This window comes from Petaurus breviceps, unplaced genomic scaffold (genome assembly GCF_028583685.1).
Source record: "Petaurus breviceps papuanus isolate PSGF00001 unplaced genomic scaffold, PetGlider_PUasm1.0 90895, whole genome shotgun sequence".
NCBI classification, from domain to species: Eukaryota; Metazoa; Chordata; class Mammalia; order Diprotodontia; family Petauridae; genus Petaurus; species Petaurus breviceps.
Genome location: NW_027187372.1, coordinates 31499538 through 31524604, shown reverse-complemented (window position 1 = coordinate 31524604; position 25067 = coordinate 31499538). Strand labels below are relative to the sequence as shown.

The 25067-nt window shown below is 43.6% G+C and overlaps 1 protein-coding gene across 1 annotated transcript in view; it reads left to right on the top strand.

Annotated features, from left to right (window-relative positions):
• Window positions 1-406: 406 nt before the first annotated feature.
• KLHDC8A (kelch domain containing 8A) overlaps window positions 407-25067 on the top strand; it is a 29172-nt gene continuing 4511 nt past the window's right edge. The window contains exons 1-6 of the mRNA XM_069074677.1: window positions 407-762; window positions 15901-15944; window positions 16139-16603; window positions 18125-18289; window positions 19271-19486; window positions 23888-23989. Of these exons, the coding sequence (XP_068930778.1) occupies window positions 16195-16603; window positions 18125-18289; window positions 19271-19486; window positions 23888-23989 (892 nt within the window). The 5' untranslated portion in view covers window positions 407-762; window positions 15901-15944; window positions 16139-16194. The remainder of the gene's footprint in view (window positions 763-15900; window positions 15945-16138; window positions 16604-18124; window positions 18290-19270; window positions 19487-23887; window positions 23990-25067) is intronic.

Here is a 25067-nt window from a genome sequence, read left to right as displayed (position 1 = left end):
GTTACAAAAGGCATCTAACTTTGCCAAGTAGGTGTGCTGAGCTTTTTAAAATAAGTTGCTTACCCACCCTGAGCTTGTGTGTTGGTAAGCAAAAGAGACAAGAGACAAACAGTGACCATTTGCCAGGACAGAAAGGAAAAACCCACTCGTTTTCCTTTTACACATACTCTAGGGGAAAAAAACACAGGGCTATTGGCTAAAGATGCCCTTTGCATGACTGGCAGTCTCACAAGTAATTACCCCTTTCTCTCCTTATTCCTCTCTTTTCCATCTGTCCGTGGAGTCCAGCTTGTTAAATCTTTTTTGTTGGTTAGTTTCCATGGCAGTTATTGTCTGTGTGTATGTGTGAGCATGTCCGCCCCCTCACCCTCTCTCTGCTCAGAGAGGGCCCCTTGCTGCTGAATTAAGGGGTAGGAGGAGAGACAGGCTTAGGCATCAGGGCTTGGTCATGGCAGCAGAGGCTCCCCCTTAGTGGGTTAGGGGACAGGGGTCACATCTACTTTAGCTTAGAGGTTCCATATTCAAAGGGACTTGGCTGTTTCCCAATTCATCCAGCTAGAGGCAGCGGCATTTGGACTCCCCTGTCATGAAGAAAGCAACCCGGATCACCCTGCTTCTTCTTTCAACCTGTTTCAGAGATGTAGCCTGCTAAACGGAATTGGAGCTTTCTTTCTCCCTGGGCCTCTCCAGCTGTCCCTTCTCTCTTTCCCTTTGTCTTTTGCAGATGATCACCTGATTCCTTCCATTTACTTCCCTGGACAGGTAAGTCTTCTTTTGATGTATCTACTCTGAGTGTAATCTTAGTATCTCCATTCTCCTGCCTAGCAGGGAGACAGTAGGGTAGCTTTTATGTGGCTACTGTTCTGGAAGAGAGACATGGTGATCTGAACCCAAGCCAAATAAAGAAAGAAGATCTATAATAGCCTATCTCTGTTTCTACTGTCCCTATGCTTTGGACTTAAGATTCCCATGCATCTGACTTTGATTCAGTCAATATTAAAGATCTGTCTGTAATCTAGATATTCTACATGTCCAGCTAATTCAACAGCAGCCTACCTTCTGGTTTCTAGTACCACTCCCCAAATCTTCTGGCCCTACCCAAGGAGGGAACTAGGCAGTAAATATAAGGGGAAATCAGGAACTGAGAAGCATGTCCTCTTTTTTTCCCCACCAGCCATTCTCACAGAGCACTTATCTAGGGCAAGTTCAAGCTTGAGGGGCCAGTAGGTAGATGCCTGCCATAGTGTAAGCCCCTTGAAGTCAGGAGCTATACTTTTTTACATTTATTCTTTTTTTTTCAGCACCTAGCACAGTGGCCTACACAGATTCAGTCACCAAATATTTACAATAAGAGCTTAAATGTTCATTGAATGAATGAATGGGGTGTTCTATTAAGGGTCTTTTTCTATGGATGTTTCTAGATAGACACTTTTGGAACTCTCTCATTGTCTGCCTCAGCCCCACCAACCCTAAGAAATAGTCTTTAGACTTCAGTTTCACCCACCACCACCACCACCACCACCACCACAAATGACTTAAGCTAGGCATAGTGCAGAATATTTTTCTCTTGTGAGCCTTTCTCATTCTGTATGTCAGTTTCTCCATCTTTAAAAGAAAATATTGGTCACTGTCCCATCATTACTTCAAGGGAATGGTCTTTCTTCTTGCCTCCAAGGGAACTGAAATAGAAAAAAAAAAGGAATAACAAGATTAAATGCACTGAGATCATCTATATTAATTTCATCCATTTTAGCTCATCATCCCCCTGAAGACAGGGCCAGGATTTCTCTATGTTTATGTCCTCACAATGAGTAGTACAGACTTGGGATTTTATTCAGTAAAAAGAGGGCTTGATAAAGAGTCGGGAAATACTGTTCCATCTGTTTTTTTCTCTTTCACTAACAGTAACATTCAGGAAGTCTCTTACCTTTTTAGGGTTTCAGTTTTCTCTCCTGCAAAATGTGACCCTGAACAAGAAATTTCATCTCTCCACACCTCAGTTTCTTTATCTTTAAACTAGAGGGATTCTGGGTAATCCATAAGATTCCTTCTTTCTCTGTCATTCTATAATCATATGACAAAGTAGATGGTGACATCTATTTCAAAGAAGTTGTGATAATTATATATTGTGTGTGAAAATGAAAAGTTTAAATCATGGTGAAAATATGAAACATCTGAATGATTATAATACAGATTAAAGAAGTTTCAGGCAGTCAGTTCTATATAGAAGATAACACTAGGTACGTCTTGTTTAAGTAAGGTGCTGTCCTCAGGAGACATGCTCTGTGCCTGACTTCCTGAGTGACATTGAGTAATTTACTTAATATTTCAGTTTCCTTATCTTTAAAATAAGGGGGGTTGTACCAAATTATTTCTAAGTTCCTTTCCAGTTCTAAATCTATAAATTATACAACCATATATTATAGAATTTCAAAGTCAGAAGGAACTTCAGTTGTCATGTAGTCCAACCATACCTGGAAAAGAAACTCTAATATTATCATTATGCTTTTGCCTAAAAACCTCAAGTGAAGGGGAACCCACCCCCTTCCAAAGCCATTTGGACAGCTCTAATTGTTAAGAAGCTTTTCTTATATTAACCATAAATTTATCTCTTTGAACCTCCCACCCACTGTTTCAAATTCTAAATTCTGGGGTCAAACAGGGCAAGGAAGTCTTGATTCTTCCACTTGATAGCCCTTCAAATACTTGAAGACAGTTAATATGTCCCCACCTTGATCTGATTTTTTTTTCCAGGCTCAGTGTCTCCAATTCCTTCAATTTTCATATGGACAATTGATTTACTTCACTGAACTGGCTGCCCTTCTAGGAATATTCTTTTTTTTCCTTATTAAACGATATTTTATTTTTTCCAATTACACGTAAAGAAAATTTTTAAACATTCTTTTTATATACAATTTTGAGGTGGGAATATTCTTGGAGCTTATCAATATTGATCAATCAACAAGCATTTATTAAGCCCTTACTGTGTGTCAGGCACTCTTCTAGAAACTGGGGATACAAATTCAATGAATGAAACAATCCCTACTCATAGGAAACTTATATTCTAACAAGTACATATGTAAGTATGTATAGAAAAATAAAAGGAGAATAAATACATAGTACTAACAATGTACCTTCAGAGGGAAGGCATTATTAGCAGTTAGGATCAAGAATGATTTCACATAGAAAGTGGTGCTTATATCAACATAATACATAGTAACCAGATGTGATCTGATGGTGCAGAATATAATGGGATGCTTATATCCTTATTCTGGAAGCTATGCTTTTCTCAATACAGACATCACATCAGCTTTCTTACCTGCCTTGTCACACCTTTTACTCACATTGAGTTTTTGGTCTTCTAAACTGCTCCCCCCCCCATTTTTTTTTAGATTACTCTAGCTGCTTCCTTTGTCTTATACTTGTAAATTTGAGTTTTTGCAATCAGAGGAAGATTGTCTATTTATCCCTAATAAATTATATTTTATTAGGGTTGCCTCAATAGTCTTATCTTATCAAAATATTTCCAAATCTATTTGGAAATATCTCAATTTATTGTCATTTGCAAATTGGATAAGCATTTCACTTATGCCCTTAGCCGAGTAATCGATAAAAATTGTAAACAGCTCAGGGCCAAGCATCATAGATCCTTGGAGCAATCTACAAGTTGACACGAAAAGTTAACTTTTCTTTGGATCTAGCCATTCAATCTGCTGTGAGTACATCTAATTCTACTGTCACCCAGGTCACATCTCTCCATATTTTCCATGTGAAGAGCATAAATGATTTTGTCAAATACTTACATAAAATCTAAGTAAATGATCTCCATAGTATTTCCCTGTCCTGCCAGTTTAGTAACTCTATCAAGAAAGGACAGTAGGTTAACTAAGTACAACTTGGTCTTCATGAAGCCCTGATGGCTCCTTGTGACCACCATTTCCTTTTCTGCATGTTCACTGGACATTTTTTTACATTGTCCTAATATTTTCCTAAGAACCGAAGTCAAGCTCACTACCGTACAATCTGCAGACTCCACTATCTTCCCTTAAAAAAAAAAGAATCTGAACAATATTTGCCCTTCTCCAATCCTGCAGCACTTCTGTTTTCTATGTTCTTTTAAAGATCACTCGGAAATCTTTGTGGCTCAGGAGCTCCCATCTGCCAATTCTTTCAGTACCCTAGGACATAGTTCATATGAGCTAGCTGACTTGAATTCTTAAAGAGCAAGCTCAAGTTTCTCTTGTTATATCGGGTATCAAATCCCAATTACTATTTTTGTTCTGTCTTTTCTGTAAAGATCATTCTCTGTTACAGAGAAAGATAAAATAAGAGTCCAGCAGCTCTGCTTCCCCTTCATCATCTGTTATCATTATCCCATCCACCCCAACCCAGTGATTCTTTCCCCCAATATAACTTTTTTAAAAATACACCTTTTTGTTGCCATGAGTTTTCTTCGACAACTTCTGATTATTCTGCCCTTTAGCACTAACACTAGTTCCATTATTATGATTCCAACAACATCCCTGTATCTCTGGAAATTGTATAACCAACACTGGGCCTTCCAAGTCAGTCACCTGCTCCTAAACCTTTAATTCTCATCAAAACACCTCACTTCTGCCCTCTGTCGTAAGGACTTGCAGTAAACCATATTAAATAATAATAACTTATAAATACTAAGCATTCCTACTACCTCTCTCTTACCACCAAGATGAACTGAAGAGTCTTAATTTTTAAAGAGGAATGAATTTGTAATTAATACCTTAACATTATATTGGAGCCATCATGAAGATTTTCTATTTAAATGCAAATTGAGTCTTCCCAAAGGAAAGCTAATAGAAAATGAAAATAGATGGCAAGGGATGAAGAAGGGGGTTGTAGAGAGGGAAGGAAGGAAATTTGCTTTGCTGTCAGGTTTTCCTAATTCATGTGCTCCCTTTCTCCATGCTCAGTCTCACCTGGATACTCTAGGCTTTGGGAGAAGGAAGGTTCTGATTGAAGGGTGTGGAGCAATTTGTGAAACTAAAGGTTTGAGTCCCAGGTAACTGGACCTCTGACATGTACTATAATCTAGGCCTTTGTTTCCCTAGCTGTATAATAGGGTGATTGATCTAGTTATTATTCGTTTAGGACTTCAGAGCCTTGACACATAATAGGTGTTTAATAAAGGCTTGTTGATTTATTGACTCAGAGCATTATAGAATCTAATGCTAGAAAGGACATTAAAGTTTATCTAAGCCAAACCCCTCATTTTACAGATGAAAAAAAGAAAAGTCCCAGAAAGGTGAAATTATTTGTCACAAGGTCACAATAAGTGGTAAAATTCTGATTGAAAATCACCTTTTAGGGGTGGTTAGGTGGCTCAGTGAATAGAGTACTGGCCCTGGAGTCAGCACAACCTGAGTTCAAATCCAGCCTCAGACACTTGACACACTTACTAGCCGTGTGACTTTGGGCAAGTCATTTAACCCCAATTGCCCTCCAAAAAAAAAAGAAAAATAGATACCAAGATACCAGCACTCCTGGGTTCCTTGGATCCTTCAGATAGCATCCCATTTCTCCTAGCTGTCCTCCTGATTAAGCTGAACCTATGGAATTTAGTAGAGGGTGTCTCTTCTAGCCTTAAAAGTGCCTTGGAATCTGAAATGGGAGAGGGGAGGAACAAACACAGACAGCATTCACCTACTGATTTGGGGAAGTTCTCCTAAATTGGATGAAATTATGGGGAGCTGGGAGCAAGACCTAATTTTAGTAGGTATGCAAAGTACAGAAGGGAAGAAGAATGTCACTGGAAGTTGGCAAGTATCATTTCCAGGCATTTCTGAGCAACAGCCACAAGACAAAGAAAGCCCCTGGATGCAGTGGTGGTTACTTAAGGTGGGGCCCCTGGCTGTGGAGGGAATAAGAAACACAGCTTTCATTTCTTGCCTGGTGATATGCAGAGGAAAGGCCGATGTTTCCTGGGGGCAAATCAAACAGGGCCAATTCCCCTGAAGACTGAAGTGTTTAGGGACTCAAGCCACTGCTGCTTGCTTCCTGCTTGAATGGAAAAATGGAAGGGTTTGAAAGGCAAGTTAGGCACATGCATTAGTTTCCCTCTGGGGTAGTCTGTACAGGATCTACTGGGTAGAGTCTCTGAGATCCACCCCAAACCTGGTCAATCTCTTCTTCAGCTTTTTGAAAGAAGATGGGTATTTTTTCACTTTGTTTTTCTTGGTTTGTTTCTTGGTTTTGTTCTTTTTTTTTTTTGCAACATGGCTAATATGGAAATATGTTTTATATGATTTCACATTTCTTGCCTTCACAATGGGTGAGGGAAAGGTAGGAAAGAAAGGATTTGGAATTCAAAAATTTTTTTAAATGAACAATAAAAATAAATATTTTTTTTAAAAGAAAGAAGATGGGCTAGGGGGAAGGACACTCTTTTAAGGTCTTAGGCCTAGCAAGCAGAGTTTTCTAAATTGCTTTTCTCCTTTGTCTCTCCATGATCATTCCAAAATCCCATTGAATTTCTGCTGAATACAGAGGATCCTTAATGGGCCACTGCCCATGCCATTAACAGAGGATTTCCAAAGGTTTCCCAGGGTTTCTTTCATCTGGTCCCTACATGCAGACACACACACACACACACACACACACACACACAGAGGCTTGTACACACCCAGATCCCCCACCTCTTTCTGGACACTGCAGCAGAGAATACAGATCACATCAGACTGAGACCCAGCCAAAGCTGATTGTCTCTACTCTCCCAGAGGGAGGCAAAGATTAAGGCAGGGATTGGATGATTTACAAATTCCAGCCCCCAGTCCCACTGCCTCAGCCTGTCTCCTCCTGGTTATTTTTTTGCTAAACCTCTGGAGACAAGTAGGGCTTGTATATGCATATGTGTGTTTGTGTGTGATGAAACACTAGAAGAAAAGGGCAAGGGCTAGAACAGAAGCTTCCTGGAAAACATCATGTCTCTGGGGGTCACGGTAAGTTTCAGCCTTTTTCTGCTGGGACATTGATGTGGACCTGCTCCCTTTGTGGCTCAGAGAGGCCTATGGGCTCTTGAAGGTGAGCACTGACATCAGGGGAGAAAAGGAGGCCTGCTCTCAGAATTGGCCACCTGAATCATGGGTGAGAAAGAAGATGTGAGCGAGAGCTGGTCCTGCCAAACAGGGGGGAAGGTTCTTTCTGCACCAGCCATCTTACCTTCTTCAGTCTGGAAGTCTGTTCCCAAGTAACTAAATGGAATGAAAGCTGGGTTAGGTGAGAGGAAGAGGAGAAGAAGAGGGGGAGGAAGAGGAAGAGAAGGAGGAGAAGGAAGAGGAGGAGGAGGAAGGAAGGAAGAAGAGGAGAAAAAGGAGGAGCTATCATTCTCTCACAATAGCCCAAACTGTATATCTTTATCCTTCCCTAATTGCTGGCTTGGGGAATATCTTATCCTTAGCTCTGTGAAGGGCTGTAGGTACAGGCCTATGGCCTATCAAGTGTTTTTCATACATTTTGTTTGGAGTTATCTGGGAAGAGAGAATAGGGCTGTGGTGGCAGAGGTGAAGAATCTATAGGAAGTGGGGATCCTTGGTCAAGTTACAGCCTCATGGCCCCTCATTTTCCTTATCTGTATCATGGACCTGGACTAGATGTTCTCTGAGGTCCCTTCCAGATTGATGATATAATTTCCCCAAATGCCACCACCCCCTCTTCTCTGGAAGAAGTGGTTATGAATGCATACCTCTGATAGACATAGAGAACAGAGGCCTTGTGCTCTCTTCTCTCTACTAGGTTAGAGACAAAAAGGGGAATGGGGCAAACAAAGGAGTCCTTTGTTTCTAAGAGACCCTGGTATCAAATTTTGCTTTCCTGCCCTTTGCTGCCAGATGCCCCTGCTTTGTCTGAGCCCACCAGGCGAGACTGCAGAGGTGGCTGCTTCCCAGGCTGCCACATTGCTACCCTGGCCCTCATTAGTGACAGGCAGAATGCCGTGTCTGCTGATGAATCTCCTCTCCATGTTCCCCTGAGGAGGGGGAGCCTGACTGGTTTGTAAATCATTCACAACCCTCTCTCAATTCCATGGTGACATGGAGTTCTTTTTAATTAAGAAGGATGGAAGGAGTTGCCGACTCTGGGGACAGTGGTATTAACTTATTAACTGGCATTTAAAGAGCCTGGTTTGAATAGGATACTGCCCACTCCCACCTGCTGCCCTTTGTCCTCTGAATGGCTCTTCAAAGCCTCATCAGCTCCTGGCCCCTCCTTCTCTTCTACCATGAAATAGGGGTGAAAGCTAAGGATTAAAATACAGTGAACCCAAAGTATACTCATGTATACAAAGTATACATGGCCTGGGGAGAACCCATACTATTTACACTTTTCAAAGCTGGGGAAAGACCAGTGAAGAGTGGATAGCAAAGCCAAGATCAGGAATACGGCGGCTTCTAACGCTGTTTATATGTTGTGTGTCTCTTTCCTCCCAGCCCCCCTCTTCATCTAAGAGATTCAGAGTCAATAAGCATTAAGTACCTACTATGTGCCAGATACTGTCCTAAGCACTAGAAATACAAAGAAAGGCATAATATAGTCCCTGCCCCCAAGGAGCCACAATCAAATGGGGGAAGAAAAAACATTAAAAGAAGCTGAAGAGGCAAAGAGGGAAGGCACCCTGCTCAGGCACACATCATTATGAAGTCCTGCGTTTGGTGTTGGAATTGATCTGAGGAAGTGAGTTTCAGAGTTGATTTCATTTTGCAGAATGATGAATTTCTGGTGATCATGAAGCCAAGAAAGTAGCCAGGTCCACATAGTGTGTTTCTGAGGCCAGATTTGAATTCGAGTCTTTCTGAGTTTAGATCCAGCACTCGACCCAGATGCCTCTAAGTTGGCACCTGGGGCACCGAGCAGTTAAGTGACTTGCCCAGAGTCACCTGGCCAGTATGTGTCAGAGATGGGACTTGAATCCAAGTCTAGCTCAATTCTGAGGTCAGCTCTCTATCCACACCATACTGCCCTTCTCTTCTCATAATAAAGGCTATATTGAAAGTAAGGGAATAAACTGAAGATCAGACTAAGGGAGATGAACTTTGACTAGAGCCTATGGGATTGAATTTGGATAAGAGAAATGGCTTCTTGATATTAGGAGAGGCATAAGACTCTGGAATAGGTGACTGAGGGAGGAAGGGCAGAAAATTCCCTGCTCTGGAGTGACATGTAAGAAAAAGATAAAAGCATCTGTCTGGCCCCATTAAGGACTAGCCAGTTTGTGGCATTAGCTCCCTACAGAGAGATTTTCTTTTTGGATAATGCTGATATTCTGGGCTTTAAATAGTCATTGCTTTTGAAAGGTCTTTATTAAACATCTGATTAATTATACTTGGCGTTGTAATAGACATTATATACAGAGAAAACTACCTAGAAACTCAGCCCCTTGCCTTCTGAGAGCGCATTAAGATTTGGAATCTATTAACTCAGTTCAGTTTCTGGTCCAGACAGCACCGGCCTGTTGAGTATTTTGTCATTTACCCGAGGGTCTACTCCTTTTTCTAGGAAGGAGAAGGGAAGAAAGGAGAAACAGCAACAGCTAACCTTGAGCTCTGACTTTGTCTCTTCTCCCTGCTCACTCATACAACATTGTGTAAGCTATTACTAAACCCTTGAAATTCTGCCCTTGCTACCTCCCCCCCCCCCCCATCCCCACCACACCCCCAATGGCCCTGCCATCATGAGAGTTTGCTTAGTCTGATAAGTATGAGATTGTCTGACTGTCCCTCCAGGTTACTCCCTGAGTTTCTCCAAAGCATACTGTCCAGGAGAGCTTGGCATGTTGTTGTGCAGTCATTTCCGTTGTGTCTAACTCTTCATGACCCCATTTAGTGTTTTCCTGGCAAAGATGCTGAAGTGGTTTGCCATTTCCTTCTCCAGTTCATTTTACAAATGAGGAAACTGATGCAAAAAGTTAAGTGACTTGCCCAGAGTCACACAACTAGTAAGTGTCTGAGGTCAGATTTGAACTCAGATCTTCCTGACTCCAGGTGCTCTGCTCTGTCCATTGTCCCACCTAGCTGCCCATTTTACAGAGCCAAGCACAGCGCTGAGCATGTAGTAGTTACTGAATACTGATTGACAGGGTGGAATGATAAAAATGTTTCTCCTACATTTGATTGTAGAAGAAACATTAGCTTTACATTCAGATAGGGCTAGGTTTAAATGCCAGCCCTGCTATTTACTACCTGTGAGTCTGTGGGTAAGTCATTTAACCATTTGGGTAACCATTTGGGGCTTGTTTCTGATCTCTAAGGTTCCTTCTAGCTTTCAATGCCATAATCTCTTCAAGATGGGAAGTGAAAGAGGGACAAGTTGTGTGAATAATGCATCAATATTATAATAATAAGATTCCACAGTATCAAAATCCATTTATCTTCAGGGCTTCTCACAAGCACCCATAATCTCATCTCTATGAGGGAAAGTGAGACTGTGCCTTTGAAGAAAAAAGTAAATGAAGTCCTGATACCTTTGAGCATTTTCTAGCAGGAGGAACTTGGTTTAGACATGAAGAAAACCTTTTTGTCCAGGAAGCTGGATAGACTCTGGATTGAGAGGCGAGGAAAACAACTAACTCTTTTCCCATTTGACACTCCAGCAGGTACAGTACAATCAGCAGCTCAGAACAATCAGGCTGGGCAGTGATACCCCAAGGGACTGAAATAATTATAAGTAACTGTCGCTAGGTTTTAAGTACTTTCAATATAGGGACTATATTGGATGAGGCAGGGAGAAGGAAGTAGCCCATCCAGCAACTGGGCAGTGGTATAGCTTAGTAGATAGAATATTGGACCTTGAATCAGAAAGGACTAAGTTCAAATCCAGTTTAATACACTTAGTAGCTGTGGGACTCTCCTGAAAGTCACCTAATTTCTGTCTGCCTCAGTTTTCTTGCCTAAAAAATGGGGATCACATGGAGCAGCTAGGTGGTGCAGTGAATAGAGCACCGGCCCTGGAGTCAGGAGGACCTGAGTTCAAATATGCCTCAGATACTTAACACAAAAACTAGCAGTGTGACCTTGGACAAGTCACTTAACCCCAATTGCCCTGACTTTCCCCTTCAAAAAGCAAAAAAAAAAATGGGGATCACAATAGCATCTCCCTTCGAGGGTTGTTGTGAAGAAAAAAATGAGATATTTGCAAAGTTCTTTGCAAACCTTAAAGTGCTTTATATATGCTATTATATCAAATTGTTATTATATGGACTTACAGAGAGCCTGCATTCCATGTACTTTTCCAAATCATAACAATTAGAACCATTCAAAAGTGGACTACCTCAGGAGGTGGCAAATTCTCTGTAAGGAGAGGTCTTCAAACAGAAGCTTAATGGATACTTGTTAGGGATATTGTGGAAAAGATTCCTGTTCAGGTGCATCTTGTACTAGACCTCTGAGGTCCTTTCCAAATAGGGTTCTATATAGTATAGTGCAGGGAAAAGAAACAGCCTGAGGATTTAGAGAACCTGTTTGGGTGTGTTAAGTGTCTGGAGATTAGTGTGGGTAACTTAGAGCCAACTGTGGACCTCACTTCCAGCCACACAGACCACAGGTCAGCAAGGGGATAAGTGCCACCTTCAGCATTTGGGGTTCCTATGGAACAGTCTTGACAAATAAGTCACCCAGGAATCAAGGTGGGGGGGCAATGTGTGCTCAGTGATGGTGGAGAGGAGCAGTTTCTTTTTTTTTTTTTTTTAAAGCAATCGGGGTTAAGTAACTTGCTCAAGGTTACATGGCCAGTTATTTATTTCTGGGTGTGGTGCTGAGTATCTGAGCCTGGATTTGATCCAGGTCATCCCGACACTGAAGCCGGTGCTCTTACTCGCTGAGCCACCTGGCTGCCCCGGGAGGAGCAGTTTCATTTAAGGCTGGCCCAGTTCATCAGTTCCCTGATCTGTCACCCTTATAGCTCTTTTCCTATTCATTAAAACCTTTCCAGAGCAGAAGGGGAGCAGAAAGGGAAACTGATTTACATCAGCCCAGACAACTTCTTGTTTGCCAGCTGTGGTAGGAAGTGGAATGAGAGGGGAGCAAGGTGAGATGAATGTCCACAAAGTTTGGAATGACTTCGCCACTGCCTGTTCTCCCAATCCCCAACTTGTATGTGTAATCAGAAACCAGATAGAGGAGTGCCTCCAACTCCTTCCCTCTTACTCTTCTAAACTCTTGGCAGATTGGCCTTTAACCTCATCTTCCAACTGAATCCGCTCTTTCCACAGTTACCAAGGATTTCTTAATTGCCAAATCTAATGTCTTCCTCTCAATCTTCATCCTTCCTCCCCCAAATCCAGCCTTTGGCACTTAATCCCTCTCATCTCCTGGATACTCTTTTTTCCCTCTAGTTGTCATAGCATTGTTATCTCCTCTTAATTGCATGACCGCTCCTTCTTCATCTCCTTTGCTAGATCTCTATCCAGGTAAGAATCATTCACATTGGGTCTCCCCCAAGGCTCCATCCTGGGCTGTCTTCTCTTTCTCCTCTACACTGTCTCACCTGGTGATCTCATCTTTCCTCATAGATTCAGTTATCATCTCTGCATAGATAATTCTCAGATCTATTTATCCAGATCTAATATTACTCCTGAACTCCAGTCTCATATCTCTTACTCCCTATTAGACATCACAAAATGGATGCCCCATAAACATCTTAAAGGCAATTGGGGTTAAGTGACTTGCCCAGGGTCACAGTTCAGCTAGCAATCATCTGAGGTCAAGTTTGAATTCAGGTCCTATTAACTCCAGGGCCAGTGTTCTATGCACTGTGTCACCCAGTTACCCCCAACATTTTAAACTCAGTATGTCCAAAATTGAACACATGATCTTTTCCCTAAAACCGGGCTCTCTTCTGAACTTCCCTATCACTATAAATAGCATGACTATTTTTCCGGGAACCTAGGCTTATAACCTAGATTTCATTTTATTGTGTTTCTCATTGCCCATATCCCTCATTCGCCAAAGTCCTGTTGTACTCACATTCATAGTATCTCTAGTATATCCCCCTTCTCTCCTCTGATACTGCCAACACCCTGCTGCAAGCACTCACTACCTCACATCTGGACTACTGGAATAGAATGCCCATTGGTCTGTCCAAGTGTCTCCCCTATTCCAATGTCTTCCATTGAGCTGCCAAGCTAATCTTCCTAAAGCACAGGGCTGACATTGCTTTAGGCATTTAAAACTCTTCACAACCTGGTCCCTTCCAGATTCCTTACTGCCTTCCACGTACTGTAAGATCTAGTGACACAGGTATCCTCGTTCCTTGTATATGACACTGCATTTTCTGACTACGTTGTCACTGGCTATCTCCCATGTTCTCCCTCCTCACCTCTGCCTCCTGGCTTCCTTAAAATCTCAGCTGAAATCCCACCATCTGCAAAATGCCTTTCCCAGTCTGCCTCCCTACTAGTACCGTCCCTCTGATATTCCCCCCAATTTGCCCTGTACATCTCTTATTTATATAAAGTTGGTTACATGTCTCTGCCATTGGACTGTGGTTTCCTTGATGGTAGGCACTGTGTTTTTTGCCTTTTTGTGTGTATTCCTAGTGCTTAGCGCAGTGCCTGGCGAATCGACTTACTGAGGAAGGTTTTAATCCTACTGTGTCTTTGTAGGCTGACCCCTGAATAGGCTGATAAAGTGGGGAATTTGTCATGAAAACTCATTTGTTCAGATCCCAGTGATTTGAAGTTTGAATTCTCATTTAATAACATGAGTAAGGGGCAATTTCCTCCCCTTTGAATTTTCAGTTACTATTTTACAAGCATGTAGGAGGAAGAAATCTAAAAATGAACTTTTCTATACCAAGATCTCAAAAAAAATAAGAATTCTTTCAACTCTTGGGCCCACACTGAATTCCTACATATTAAAAGACTTTTGTGTTTATGATCCTTGTTTTTGTATTGTGGGCCTACTGTGAATTGTAACTTACCTCATTACTCATTGTTACTCATTTCCAAATTGGTGGTTTGACTGTTCAGTAGAGAGCCAACTTACAATGCCGATGTCAGAAAATAAGGATGACACCCACTTTATAAGTTTCCATATTCTTTCAAGAGAGATGCTCGGTCTCATCCCTGTGTACATGGGGGATACTGAAGAATCAATCCAAGTAATGCATTTGCGTTGGACACATTTGTGGTTCCTTTGCACAGCCTGGTGGTGCTTTGTAATGGGGTTTTATTGTGTGTGAAAAGCTATTGGAAAATGGCCTCCCTGTGCCCTTTGATTTTCCTGATGATCTAAGCCTGGCATCATTGGATATGCTTCTTCTGCTCAGGTTTCCCATCGACAGGGTACTGGGGAGAAGGGAAGTACATGAGTGCGTTTGCTGTTAACTGGGGGTATGGGACTTCTCACATGTGAGTGTGTGACTAGCAGCAGCATGGTTCTGTGGAGAAGGGGCCATCAATGTGGGTTAAATATTGACTTAATATTAAAATGTAATGTTATATGTGTTACATTGTATTTTTCTTTATTTTTGTCAAATATTTCCCAATTACATTTTAATCTAATTCTGGACACACTGGAGCATTGTGGCCCCCATGTTTGATACCTCTGAACTAGCTGACCTCTGATATCTCTTTTAACTCTAGATCATAATCTCATATATCTGTGTACATACCCCAATACATGTCTGCATATCTCTCTGGAAGCACATTTCTATTTCAGTGCGATGGGGATTGTGTGTATGTGGGTGGGTGGGGGTGGCTGTCTGCATGTACATTTTAAGGAGTAGATTATATCAGAGTATATGTGGGTGCAAGTGAGGAAGTCTCCCACGTTCCCTCTGCCTAAACACCCAAAATGAAGTGGAAAGAGCATTAAATGATTCTTTGTGTCTGTATAAACAAATTGGGTAATTTGCTCACCTCTCTTCCTACTGCCCTCCCTCCCCCCAACACGCCAAAAAATCTTTCCTTGGTTAACAAGGAGGTATTGGCCTTGGCTACTCAAGTAACTGTCTCCATCCTCCACTTTACAGTTACCTTACCTTACTCAGGTAGATGAGGGTCAGTGTGCCCAGCCAAGAGCCCCTTCCCTCCCCCTCACCATATAGGTAAAGCCCTCCTGGGTTATACAATGGAGGCTGATGACTGCAATGGGGATGCATGTAGATTTCTGCACAGGTGTGAAGCGCTGGGTGGGGATGTGTACTTAGCTGGCTCCCTCCCCTCCTACTCTGTGTTGTATATCTTTCTCATCCGGCTGCTCATTTATTCAGCTCATCTGCATGTCTACCAGCAGCGTGTTGAGTGGAGAAAGGACAAATCACCTTCTCCCTTAGTCTCTAAGCCGGGCGGCTGATTTCCAGTGTCTTCTAATGGGCTGTGTTTGCTTCCCTCCCCTGATCAACAGTGACACTGTGTGTGAGTGTTGAGAGAGAGAGAGAGAGAGAGAGAGAGAGAGAGAGAGAGAGAGAGAGAGAGAGAGAGAGAGAGAGAGAGAGAGAGAGAGAGAGAGAGAGAGAGAGAGAGAGAGAGAGAGAGAGAGAGAGAGAGAGAGCAGGCATTTGGGGGAGGGATGGTAGGAGTGGAGAATGTGTTGAACTGCAGAGGGAGGGTTAGACAGAGCACAGGCTCCAGTGATTTTTAACTCCTTCCTCCTCAGGAAGGGTGTAGGTGGAGCAGCGAGCTGAAAGAACGTTTGTGAATCCCACCCCACCCCCACCTGCCCCTTAAGCTGCTCCCCCAAACAACAACCATGCGGGGATCTGACATAACCTGGCGGGGGATGGGGGGAGCCCAATGTGATGTGTGATCATGCCGTGTAGCATTCTCAGCTTCTTTCCCTGTTAATTAAAGTTGGAGAAAGGGAGAGGGAGTCTGCTTGGGAAAGGAGACTCACTGAACCGGCTGCCCTTGATTCCACTCCATTGTCCTCCTAGGGCCAGGTGTGGATGCCTCGGGATTGATGGAGCCATAAGGAAAGGTAAAGAATCAGCTGGTGTGTGTGTGTGTCTGTGTGTGTGTGTGTGTGTGTGTGTGTGTGTCTGCATGGGGGCTTGTGGGGGTGGGAAGGAGCCTGGGCAAGTGATGGATGCTGCAAGCAGCTGAGGGATATTGATTATAGACTAGTCAGCATATCTCTTGCCTCTGATCTTTTATTCCCTACCCTTGGAGCAGCTGCCCCTGCTGCTTCTCAGGAGGTGGCAGGGTAACTACTCCACAGAGGTGAGGGGATGGATGCCCGGACAGTGCCATCCGTGACTGCCATGGAAGTGCCCAGCATCAAAGATTTCCACTGGAAGACCCTAGCCCCACTGCCCAGTCGTCGGGTCTACTCATCTCTGGTGGAGGCTGGAGGACAGGTCTATGCCATAGGAGGCTGTGATGACAACGGGGTCCCCATGGACTGCTTTGAGGTCTACTCTCCTGAGGCTGACCAGTGGACTTCCTTGCCCCCCATGCCCACGGCCCGGGCTGGAGTGGCTGTCATTGCCCTGGGGAAACGGATCATGGTGATTGGGGGTGTGGGGACCAATCAGCTGCCCCTGAAGATTGTGGAGATGTACAGCATCGATGAGGGCAAGTGGAAGAAGAGGAGTGTGCTGAGGGAGGCTGCCATGGGCATCTCTGTCACTACAAAAGGCAAGCCAGATCAGGCTTTGGGCACCGTTGGGCACAGAGGGGCTGGAGAGAGGGCAGGAAAGCAGTGGGGTAGACTTGTTGGAGGACTGGGAGAGGGAAAAGGGCTTTGAGTTGGGTTTAGGAGAGTGGTTTCCTAGTTTATTAATCTTGCAACTTTTTTGAAAGCTCCCATAAACCTACAGACCCCCTTGTTCTCCTCTGACCAAAACAAAAAGGGTACAGAAACCTGAACTCCACCTCACAGATGTCCCAGCCACAAAATAGCTGATTGACACTCAGTAGTTTTGGTCTGACCCGCTCAGCATAACAGTAGGTTATAAAGGCTGAAAAGGGGAGAGTCCAGGTGTGTGTAGAGAACTAATCACCTGGGAGTCACTGCCCAAGTTAGCCACTCCATAGCTCACTCTAAACAACCGTACTCTCTGGTTCTTTCTCCTTCCACTCCTTCCCATCTCCAAACTTCCCCATGAACCCAAGAGGAATGCCCGCCTTTTCTGTTAGAGAAACACTGACATAAATTGAGAATTGAATGTCTATAACAGTAACCTTCTACTACAGGCTCCCACCCATCCTCAATATTTTTCCTTTGTGGATGGTATACCAAGCAAACCTCAAACATTTATTGAGGGTCAGGAACTGTGCTAAACCTTGGGGATACAAAGCAAGGTAAAAAAAAAAAAGTCCTTGCCTTCAAGGAACTCCTATTCTAATGAGGAAGACAACATGTAAATAATTTAGTGCATACCAAATACATACAAGGTAAATAGACGGTAACCCTAATGGGGAAGACTCTAGTGGCTGGAGGGAACAGAAAAGTCTTCTACAGAAGGTAGGATTTTAGCTGGTTCTTGGAAGAAGAGCCAGAGGTAAGGAGGAAGAGTGTTCTGGGCATAGGAAGCAGCACAGTGCAAAAGCACAGACACAATAGTTGATGAAGAGGCAGAAAGTAGAAGAGAAGAAATATTTTTTCAGCACCTACTATGTGCCAGGCACTGTCCCCCAAAATATCTTTACACATATTCTCTCTTCTGATATCTTATTTGGACTGTTGTGTGTGAGGCAGCATTTTTTCTTCCTTTTCTTATAACCTCCATATGTCCTGGGCCCTGTTGAGTATGGAAGCTGATCAGAGAAAAGAAGATATTTTCCTATTTGGTCCCCACAAGGAGAGTTTTATGGCTTTCCTTTTGGCTGTCCTTGGGATGGGGAGAAGCCAGAGTAACAGAAAGCATTGTCACCCTAGGCTAGGTGCCCTGGGAGCTTGACAGAACTGGCTTAGCTGGTGGTTGAGGCTGGCAGGGGGACATGAATCATGCTACCAGAGTGGCACAGACCCGAGTCCTGTACCAAGTGTGCAGGGCACTGAGCAGGAAGGAACCCTTCAAGTTCCTGGCCTCTGAGACCAGGTCCCAGATGTGGTGCTCAAGGGGTTAAATGGAGCTCCAGGCATTACTGGTAATGGATACTGACAAGTCCCCTGTCAAGTTGCCCACTGACCCTGGCTCTGGTCTATTTCCTTAGATTACAGAGTTTATGCTGCAGGAGGAATGGGGCTGGATCTCCGCCCCCACAACCACCTACAGCACTATGACATGCTCAAGGACATGTGGGTATCATTAGCCCCCATGCCCACAGCGAGATATGCTGCCACTTCCTTTCTCCGAGGCTCCAAGATCTATGTGCTAGGTAAGACTGGGCTACATGCACCCTCAGAGTTCCCTCCTGGGGGTCAATTTATCATCTGTTCCCTCTGGGGAATGTACAGAAACATCTTCCCCTGCAATGTGGAGCAGGGCAGAGGTCGAGGAAGGAGGACTCACTGTCCTTGCCCTCATGGAGCTCATTGTCAGATAATAAATATTAGAGTCGAAAGATCATCTCATCAATACTTTTATCTTGCAGAAGGGAAAACTGGTATACAGAAAAGTAAAATGATCAATGCTTTGTGAGGCAAAAAACACACAAACAAAAAAACAACAAACCATTGTCCCTATTTTGGGGGGAGGTGTCATTTGGTGGGGGAGAAAGACAAGGCACATGTATGATAACTGAAAACTTACAGAGCAATCTGTGAATAAGTACAAAGAAAGGTCAGTATAGAAAGTGCCTTGGATTGGGAATTTAAAAACCAGGATTTGAATCCTGACTTTCCCACTTATGCAGCCTATGTGACCTTGGACAACTAATTTCTTCTATCTGGGCCTCAGTTTCCCCATCTGTTATTTCTATGGTCCTAGAATTTACTGAGTGTATAAACTCTAAAGGGGCATGAGGCAGAGGAGCAGTCAATCAAGTTAGGTTTCCTGGAGGAGGAGGAGGAGGTGGCCATATTTAAGGAAGAAGGAGGGATATTGGTTGCCAGAAATGAAGAGAGCATTTCAGGTGGGAGAGGGGGAAAGCACAAAGAAGGAATCATCAGAAAAGTTATAATGAACTCAGGACACTGATACAACACCCTGGCCCTTAGAGGGGTGAGGAACATTCCAGAAAGGGTGACTGATGGAGACCTTTCCCAGATGGAATCTCCTTCCCTGGGGTGGTAAGCACAGGAAAGACTCTGCTTTGATCTGGAGCCTTTAGATTTTTTTTCTGGGAGGGAATGAAGGGAGAGTGGGATAGATAGGCAGAAAGGAGTCGTTTCAGAGGGCCTTTGACCTTGGCTTTTAGGGGGACGTCAATCCAAGTATGCAGTCAATGCCTTTGAGGTCTTCGACATTGAAACACGCTCGTGGTCCAAGTTTCCCAGCATCCCGTGCAAACGAGCCTTCTCCAGTTTTGTCCCCATGGATGGCTATCTGTATAGCCTGGGGGGCCTTCGGCAAGGCCGCCTCTATCGACAGCCCAAGTTCATGAGGACTATGGATGTGTTTGACATGGAGCAGGGTGAGTCTTTCAAACCCTACCCCCCACTTATGGAGTCCCTTCATACTCCTATCACCAACCCAATAAACATTTATTAAACATTGAATATATGCCAGGTATTGTACTAAGTGCTGGGGATACAATTAAAAAGATAGTTCCTGTTTTCAAGGAGGTTGGAAGAAACCATACACAAGGAGTCAGGAAAAGGGTAAGGAATCACCATAACTTCTCACTCCCAGAACACTGAAAGCTTGGAATGGCTGTCTTTCTGGGATGCAGCACCTCCTATCTGATCTTTTGCTTACATAGGCCTCATAAACTTTTTACAAGTTTGCCATCACCTTTCATCTCTTGATCAAATTCCCTCTACCTCCAGGTTCTCTCCTTTCCAAACCTTCCAAAATAACTACAAAAATCATCTTCCTAAGACATAGGTCTGACCATGTTACTCTCCTTCCCCCAAATTTTCCCTATTGCCTGTAGGGTAACTACAGAGCCCTGAGCCCAGTATTCAAGGATTTTCATGATCTGGCTCCAATCCACCTTCTCCAGACATTTCCTGCTGTTTTCTCATCTTGTTCTGCCCCTTGAACATCTTTGTGCATTATCCAGGCCTGGAACACACTCCCTCCTCACTTCTGCCTGTGGAAATCCTTCTTTTGTTTTTATTTTTGCAGGGGGAAGGGAGGTAGGTCAATTGGGGCTAAGTGACTTGTCCAAGGTCACACGGCTAGTTTTGTGTTAAGTGTCTGAGGCCGCATTTGGACTCAAGTCCTCCTGATTCCAGGGGTGGTGCTCTATTCACTGCGCCACCTAGCCACCCCATGGAAATCCTTCTCTTTCTTCAAGACTCAGCATCCATGAAGCTTTCTCTGATTCCCCAGCTGAAAACATTCTCTCCTTTCCTAGATTTCCTGGAGCATTTGCCCAGATGACTCTCACTCTTAGTTATCATTTTTATCTATAATTAATTTATTTATTGCATATATTCATGCCTGTGTGCATCTTTCGCTGTCATCTTTCATCTGTGTGCTCCCAGAAGATAGCACAATGTTTGGCACATAGTAGGCACTTATTAAATATCTATCAAATGAATGGAAGGAATGAATGCTACTCTTGGTTGAAGAGGGAGTTTGCTACCACTTAGAGCCAGAACCGGGCCCAAGGACATAGCCACCTAGGGCACAGAACACAAGAAAATGCAAGTGGGGTCACTTGTTAATAGGGGTTTGTATAAATGCACATATTTTAACACCAGAAAATTCCTATCTCTAGGTCATCCAGCTTTTTTCCCCCAGTGATAACTCAAGTTATCACAAGGGAAGCAGCTGGTGTGATGGAAAATGCCAAATTTGGTATTAAACTATCTGGGTTCAAATAGCTCTGCCACTTACTTGTGGTGTGATGTTAGGCAAGTCACTTAACTGGGCCTCAGTTTCCTCATCTGCAAAACCAAGGGATTGGACTAGATGAGGACCTTTGACAGGTTGTTGCAGTGGATAGAGTACTGTGCCTAGGTGAGTGAAAACCTGGCCTCAGATACTTACTAGCTATGTGACCCTGAGCTAGTCACTTAACCCTGTTTGCCTCAGTTTCCTTATCTGTAAAATGAGCTCTCTACCAAGAAAATCTCAAATGGGGGTCATGGAGAGTCAGACATGACTGAAAATGATTGAACAACAGCCACGACGTCCCTGGCATTCTAAATCTATGTTTTCATGATGCTAAATTGAATGTAAACTTGCCAGGCTCCACTGCCTGTCATGCCTAGAACCCCACTTAACTCCCTGAGCCTCACAGCTGAGGCTGACCTGGTAGTCCAGGAGCTGGAAGAGCCTCTTCCTGCTCAGTGCTCTGTACACATGGTCCAGGACTGGGGTGTGTGGCACTCTGTTTGATGCCCCGTGCCAGCCTCAACCACCAGCTCCAAGCGGGCTCAGAGTGATGGCTCAGAACCAGCAGTAGATGGCATTTGCCCAGGAAGCCACAATGTTCTAGTTGGGGACAAGGGGATCAGTCTCTAAACTTTGCCCAGAGGGTGCAGAAAGGTAGCACAGTGTGGTGAGTACAGCACCAGACTTGGAGTCAAAAGACCTGAGTTTTCATCTTGCCTCAGACATTAAATTCTGTTGTTGTTCCGTCATCTTTCAATGGTGTCGGACCTTCATCACCCTGTTTGGGGTTTTCTAGGCAAAGATTCTGGAGCGGTTTATCTTTTCCTTATCCAGGTCATTTTTCAGAGGAGGAAACTGAGGCAAACAGGGTTAAGTGACCTACCCAGGGTCCCACAGCTAGTAAGTTTCTGAGGCCAGATTTTAACTCAGAAAGATGAATCTTCCATACTCTAGGTCCATTATTCTATCTATTATATTACCTAACTTCCAGATGTTAACTTGCTGTGTTATTTTCAGCAAGTTATTTAACCTAGTTACCTAAGCCTTAATTATCTCAACTGCCAATCAAGCAGAAGCTCCATGGAGGCAAAGACTGCTTATTTTTGTCTCTGTATCCCCAGTGCCTAGCACGGTGCCCTGAATATAGCGGGGACTTAACAACTACCTGTTGATTGTCTGATTGACTGAGCTATAAATAAAGTCATTCTAATTGCATTAACTACTTCACAAGGCTGTCATGAAGAAATATATATATATATATATATACACATATATATAAAGGTGTGATTATAATTATGTCTTGTTCAGGACTATTCATGTTTATCCCTAGATATAAATAAATACCTCTTATCTAGAGAACACATTTTTTCCAAAAGATTATTTCCATCTGTTTTCTCATTGCATCCTAACAATAACCCTGTACCTGCATGAGGTAGGAGGGACCAGAGTTCCATATTCCTGTTTTACAGATGGATAAACTGAGGAACTGACATATGTGCCATGATCTGATCAAGAGCACATAGCAAATTGGAGACAAAGCTGGAGTTAAATCCAAATTCTCTACTGGTCTAGGGCAACTAGGTGATGTAATGGGCCTGCAGTCAGGAAGATCAGAGTTTAAATCTAGCCTCAGACAAATACTAGCTGTGTGACCTTGGGCAAGTCACTTAACCCCATTTGCCTCAGTACCTCATCTGTAAAATGGGGACACATTAGAGAAGGAAATGGTAAACCACTCCAGTATCTTTGCCAAGAAAACCCCACAGACAATGTTCATGGGGTCACGTAGGGTCAGACATGACTGAATGACCAAATGAAAGCTGCCCTTTAGACAGAAATTGGAACTAACAGGAGCATGGAATTTTAAATGAGGAAGGATCTCATTCCCATATTCCTCATTTTATAGATGAGGAAACAGGTCCAAGGAGAAGAAGCAATTTTCTAGCTGAAGGACAACGTGATAAAGCTCTTTGTGAAGAAAGGAGAAATAAGAATATAGAGTATTAAAACTGGAAGGAACATTGGGGATTATTTAGTCCAATTTCTATGTTTTACAGCTAAGGAAACTGAGTTTCAGAGAAGAGAAGTTCCTCGCCCATGGGCATGCATGATACAAGCAAATGGGACGAACCATGGGGGAATCTCAGGGACAGCTCCCTTAGACATGTAAGGGGGGATGGGGTTGAATCCCCTACAGGCAACAGGGCTGTGACAAGACCGTTGTGGAGGGTCATGTATACCTGCACAGAATGAGTTCAAACTCACTCCAATGGAGGCTGAGCAAGTGGGCAGGGAAAAGGTGTGAGGTAGTATGGGGCAGCACGCCAAGCAGATATCCTGCTGTACTTGGAGTCAGGGGGGCCGGGCTTGCATGCTGCCTCTGAACCTGCAGAAGTCCCTTAATCTCTGTGGGCCCCACTTTTTGCATTTGTAAAATAAGAAATATTTAAGATTTTATTAACTGTAACTTCTTATACAGTAAATATCAATAGATATACCCCACACAAACAGAAGCTCTTTGGGGTCCTCAATCATTTTGTAAGACAGTAAAGGACCAAAAAGGTTTGAGAACTGCTGGCCTAGATGATCTCTATGGCCCTTCTGGTTCTAAATCTAATAATCTTCTGATCCTATGGATTCTGTTGACCTGCAAGGGATACATTTTGTTGTTGGGTTGTTTCAGTCATGTCCGACTCTTTGTGTCCCCTTGTGGGGTTTTCTTGGCAAAAATATTAGTGTTGTTTGCCATTTCCTTCTCCAGCTCATTTTATAGAGGAGGAAACTGAGGCAAGCAGGGTGAAGGGACTTACCCAGGGTCACACAGTTAGTAAACATCTGAGGCTGGATTTGAACCCAGGGAGATGAATCCACCACCTAGCTGCTCCCAGGGATACAATTAATGCTGATGGACGCAAGGTGTGAATAGACACATGTATACTTGCTCTCATCCCAGAGATCAGATCCTGTCCCAGAGGTTGCATTAAGTGGTGGTTGTTAACATCTTTTCTCTACCTTTCTTGGCCTATAGGAGGTTGGATGAAGATAGAGCGGTCTTCATTCCTAAAGAAGCGCAGAGCTGACTTTGTATCAGGCTGCTTAAGAGGGCGAGTCATAGTGGCTGGAGGCCTGGGTAAGAGTCAGAGCACTCTGGTGGTGCTGGGGGGCTGGTGCCATGAGGTTTGGGGTGGCATTAAATGAGCAGTGGCAGCAGTTGATAACACCCTGAAGTCAGCACTGTCCTTTTTCCCAAAGATCACAAAGCACCCACTATAGCAGAAAGAACATTGGATTCAAAGGCAAAGGATGTTGGTTCCACTTCCAATCCCAGCTCTGCTACTCAGCAATAAATCTACATGCATTCAAATGACTGCTACAAGCCAGGGACTGTGCCAAGTACTGGGAATACAAATATGGAAAATGGAGCAAACATCTGCCACTTCTGTGACAGTGGACAAGCTACACCCTCTCCCTGGGGCTCAGTTTCCCCATCTTTAAGATGAGAGCACCAGACTAGATGCTTCCTTAAGGGCCCTTCTGGCTCCAAATCCTAGGGCTAACATTCTAGTTAGAACTTCATCCAGCAGCAGCAGCAGTTATAGAGAATCCCCAGGGCCCAGGGGGCTGAGTCTGCCCCTTTTTGAGAGGAGGGAATGAAAGCATAAGAGGCAGGAGTGTGTGCTGGATCTGGCTTCTACAGGCCTTCACCCAGTGGAGTGTTAAATTTTCAGTGTGAGCACTTATATGGAAATCAGCAAATGCTACAAAGCAGGGTTTGGTTTAGTGTTGTGTTGATCGTCTAGACTTAAGAAAGTAATGGAGAAGATATTAATAATGCAGATTAACCCTAAACGTGTTTGTGCACATATTTTTTTTTCTTCCTGGAGAGTTACTTGTTAAACATTCACCAGCTCACTACTGGTAAGAGCCTGGCAATTAGCCACATAGGATCCTGGGGCACTGGCCCCAGAAATCCTGGGACACACTGAGTTAGGTCAAATGAATTGGTTTTGGAAAGGTTATTTCTGAATGATTCTTTTCTAATTCCTCCATTTTAGAGATTCCTCCTTCATGCCTAGCTTTCTCATGATATTTGAATGATAGAGTCATAGATGATGAAAGCCAGAAGGGACCTTTGAGATGATTGAGTTCAATCCCTTATTTGAGAGAGAGAGAGAGAGAGAGAGAGAGAGAGAGAGAGAGAGAGAGAG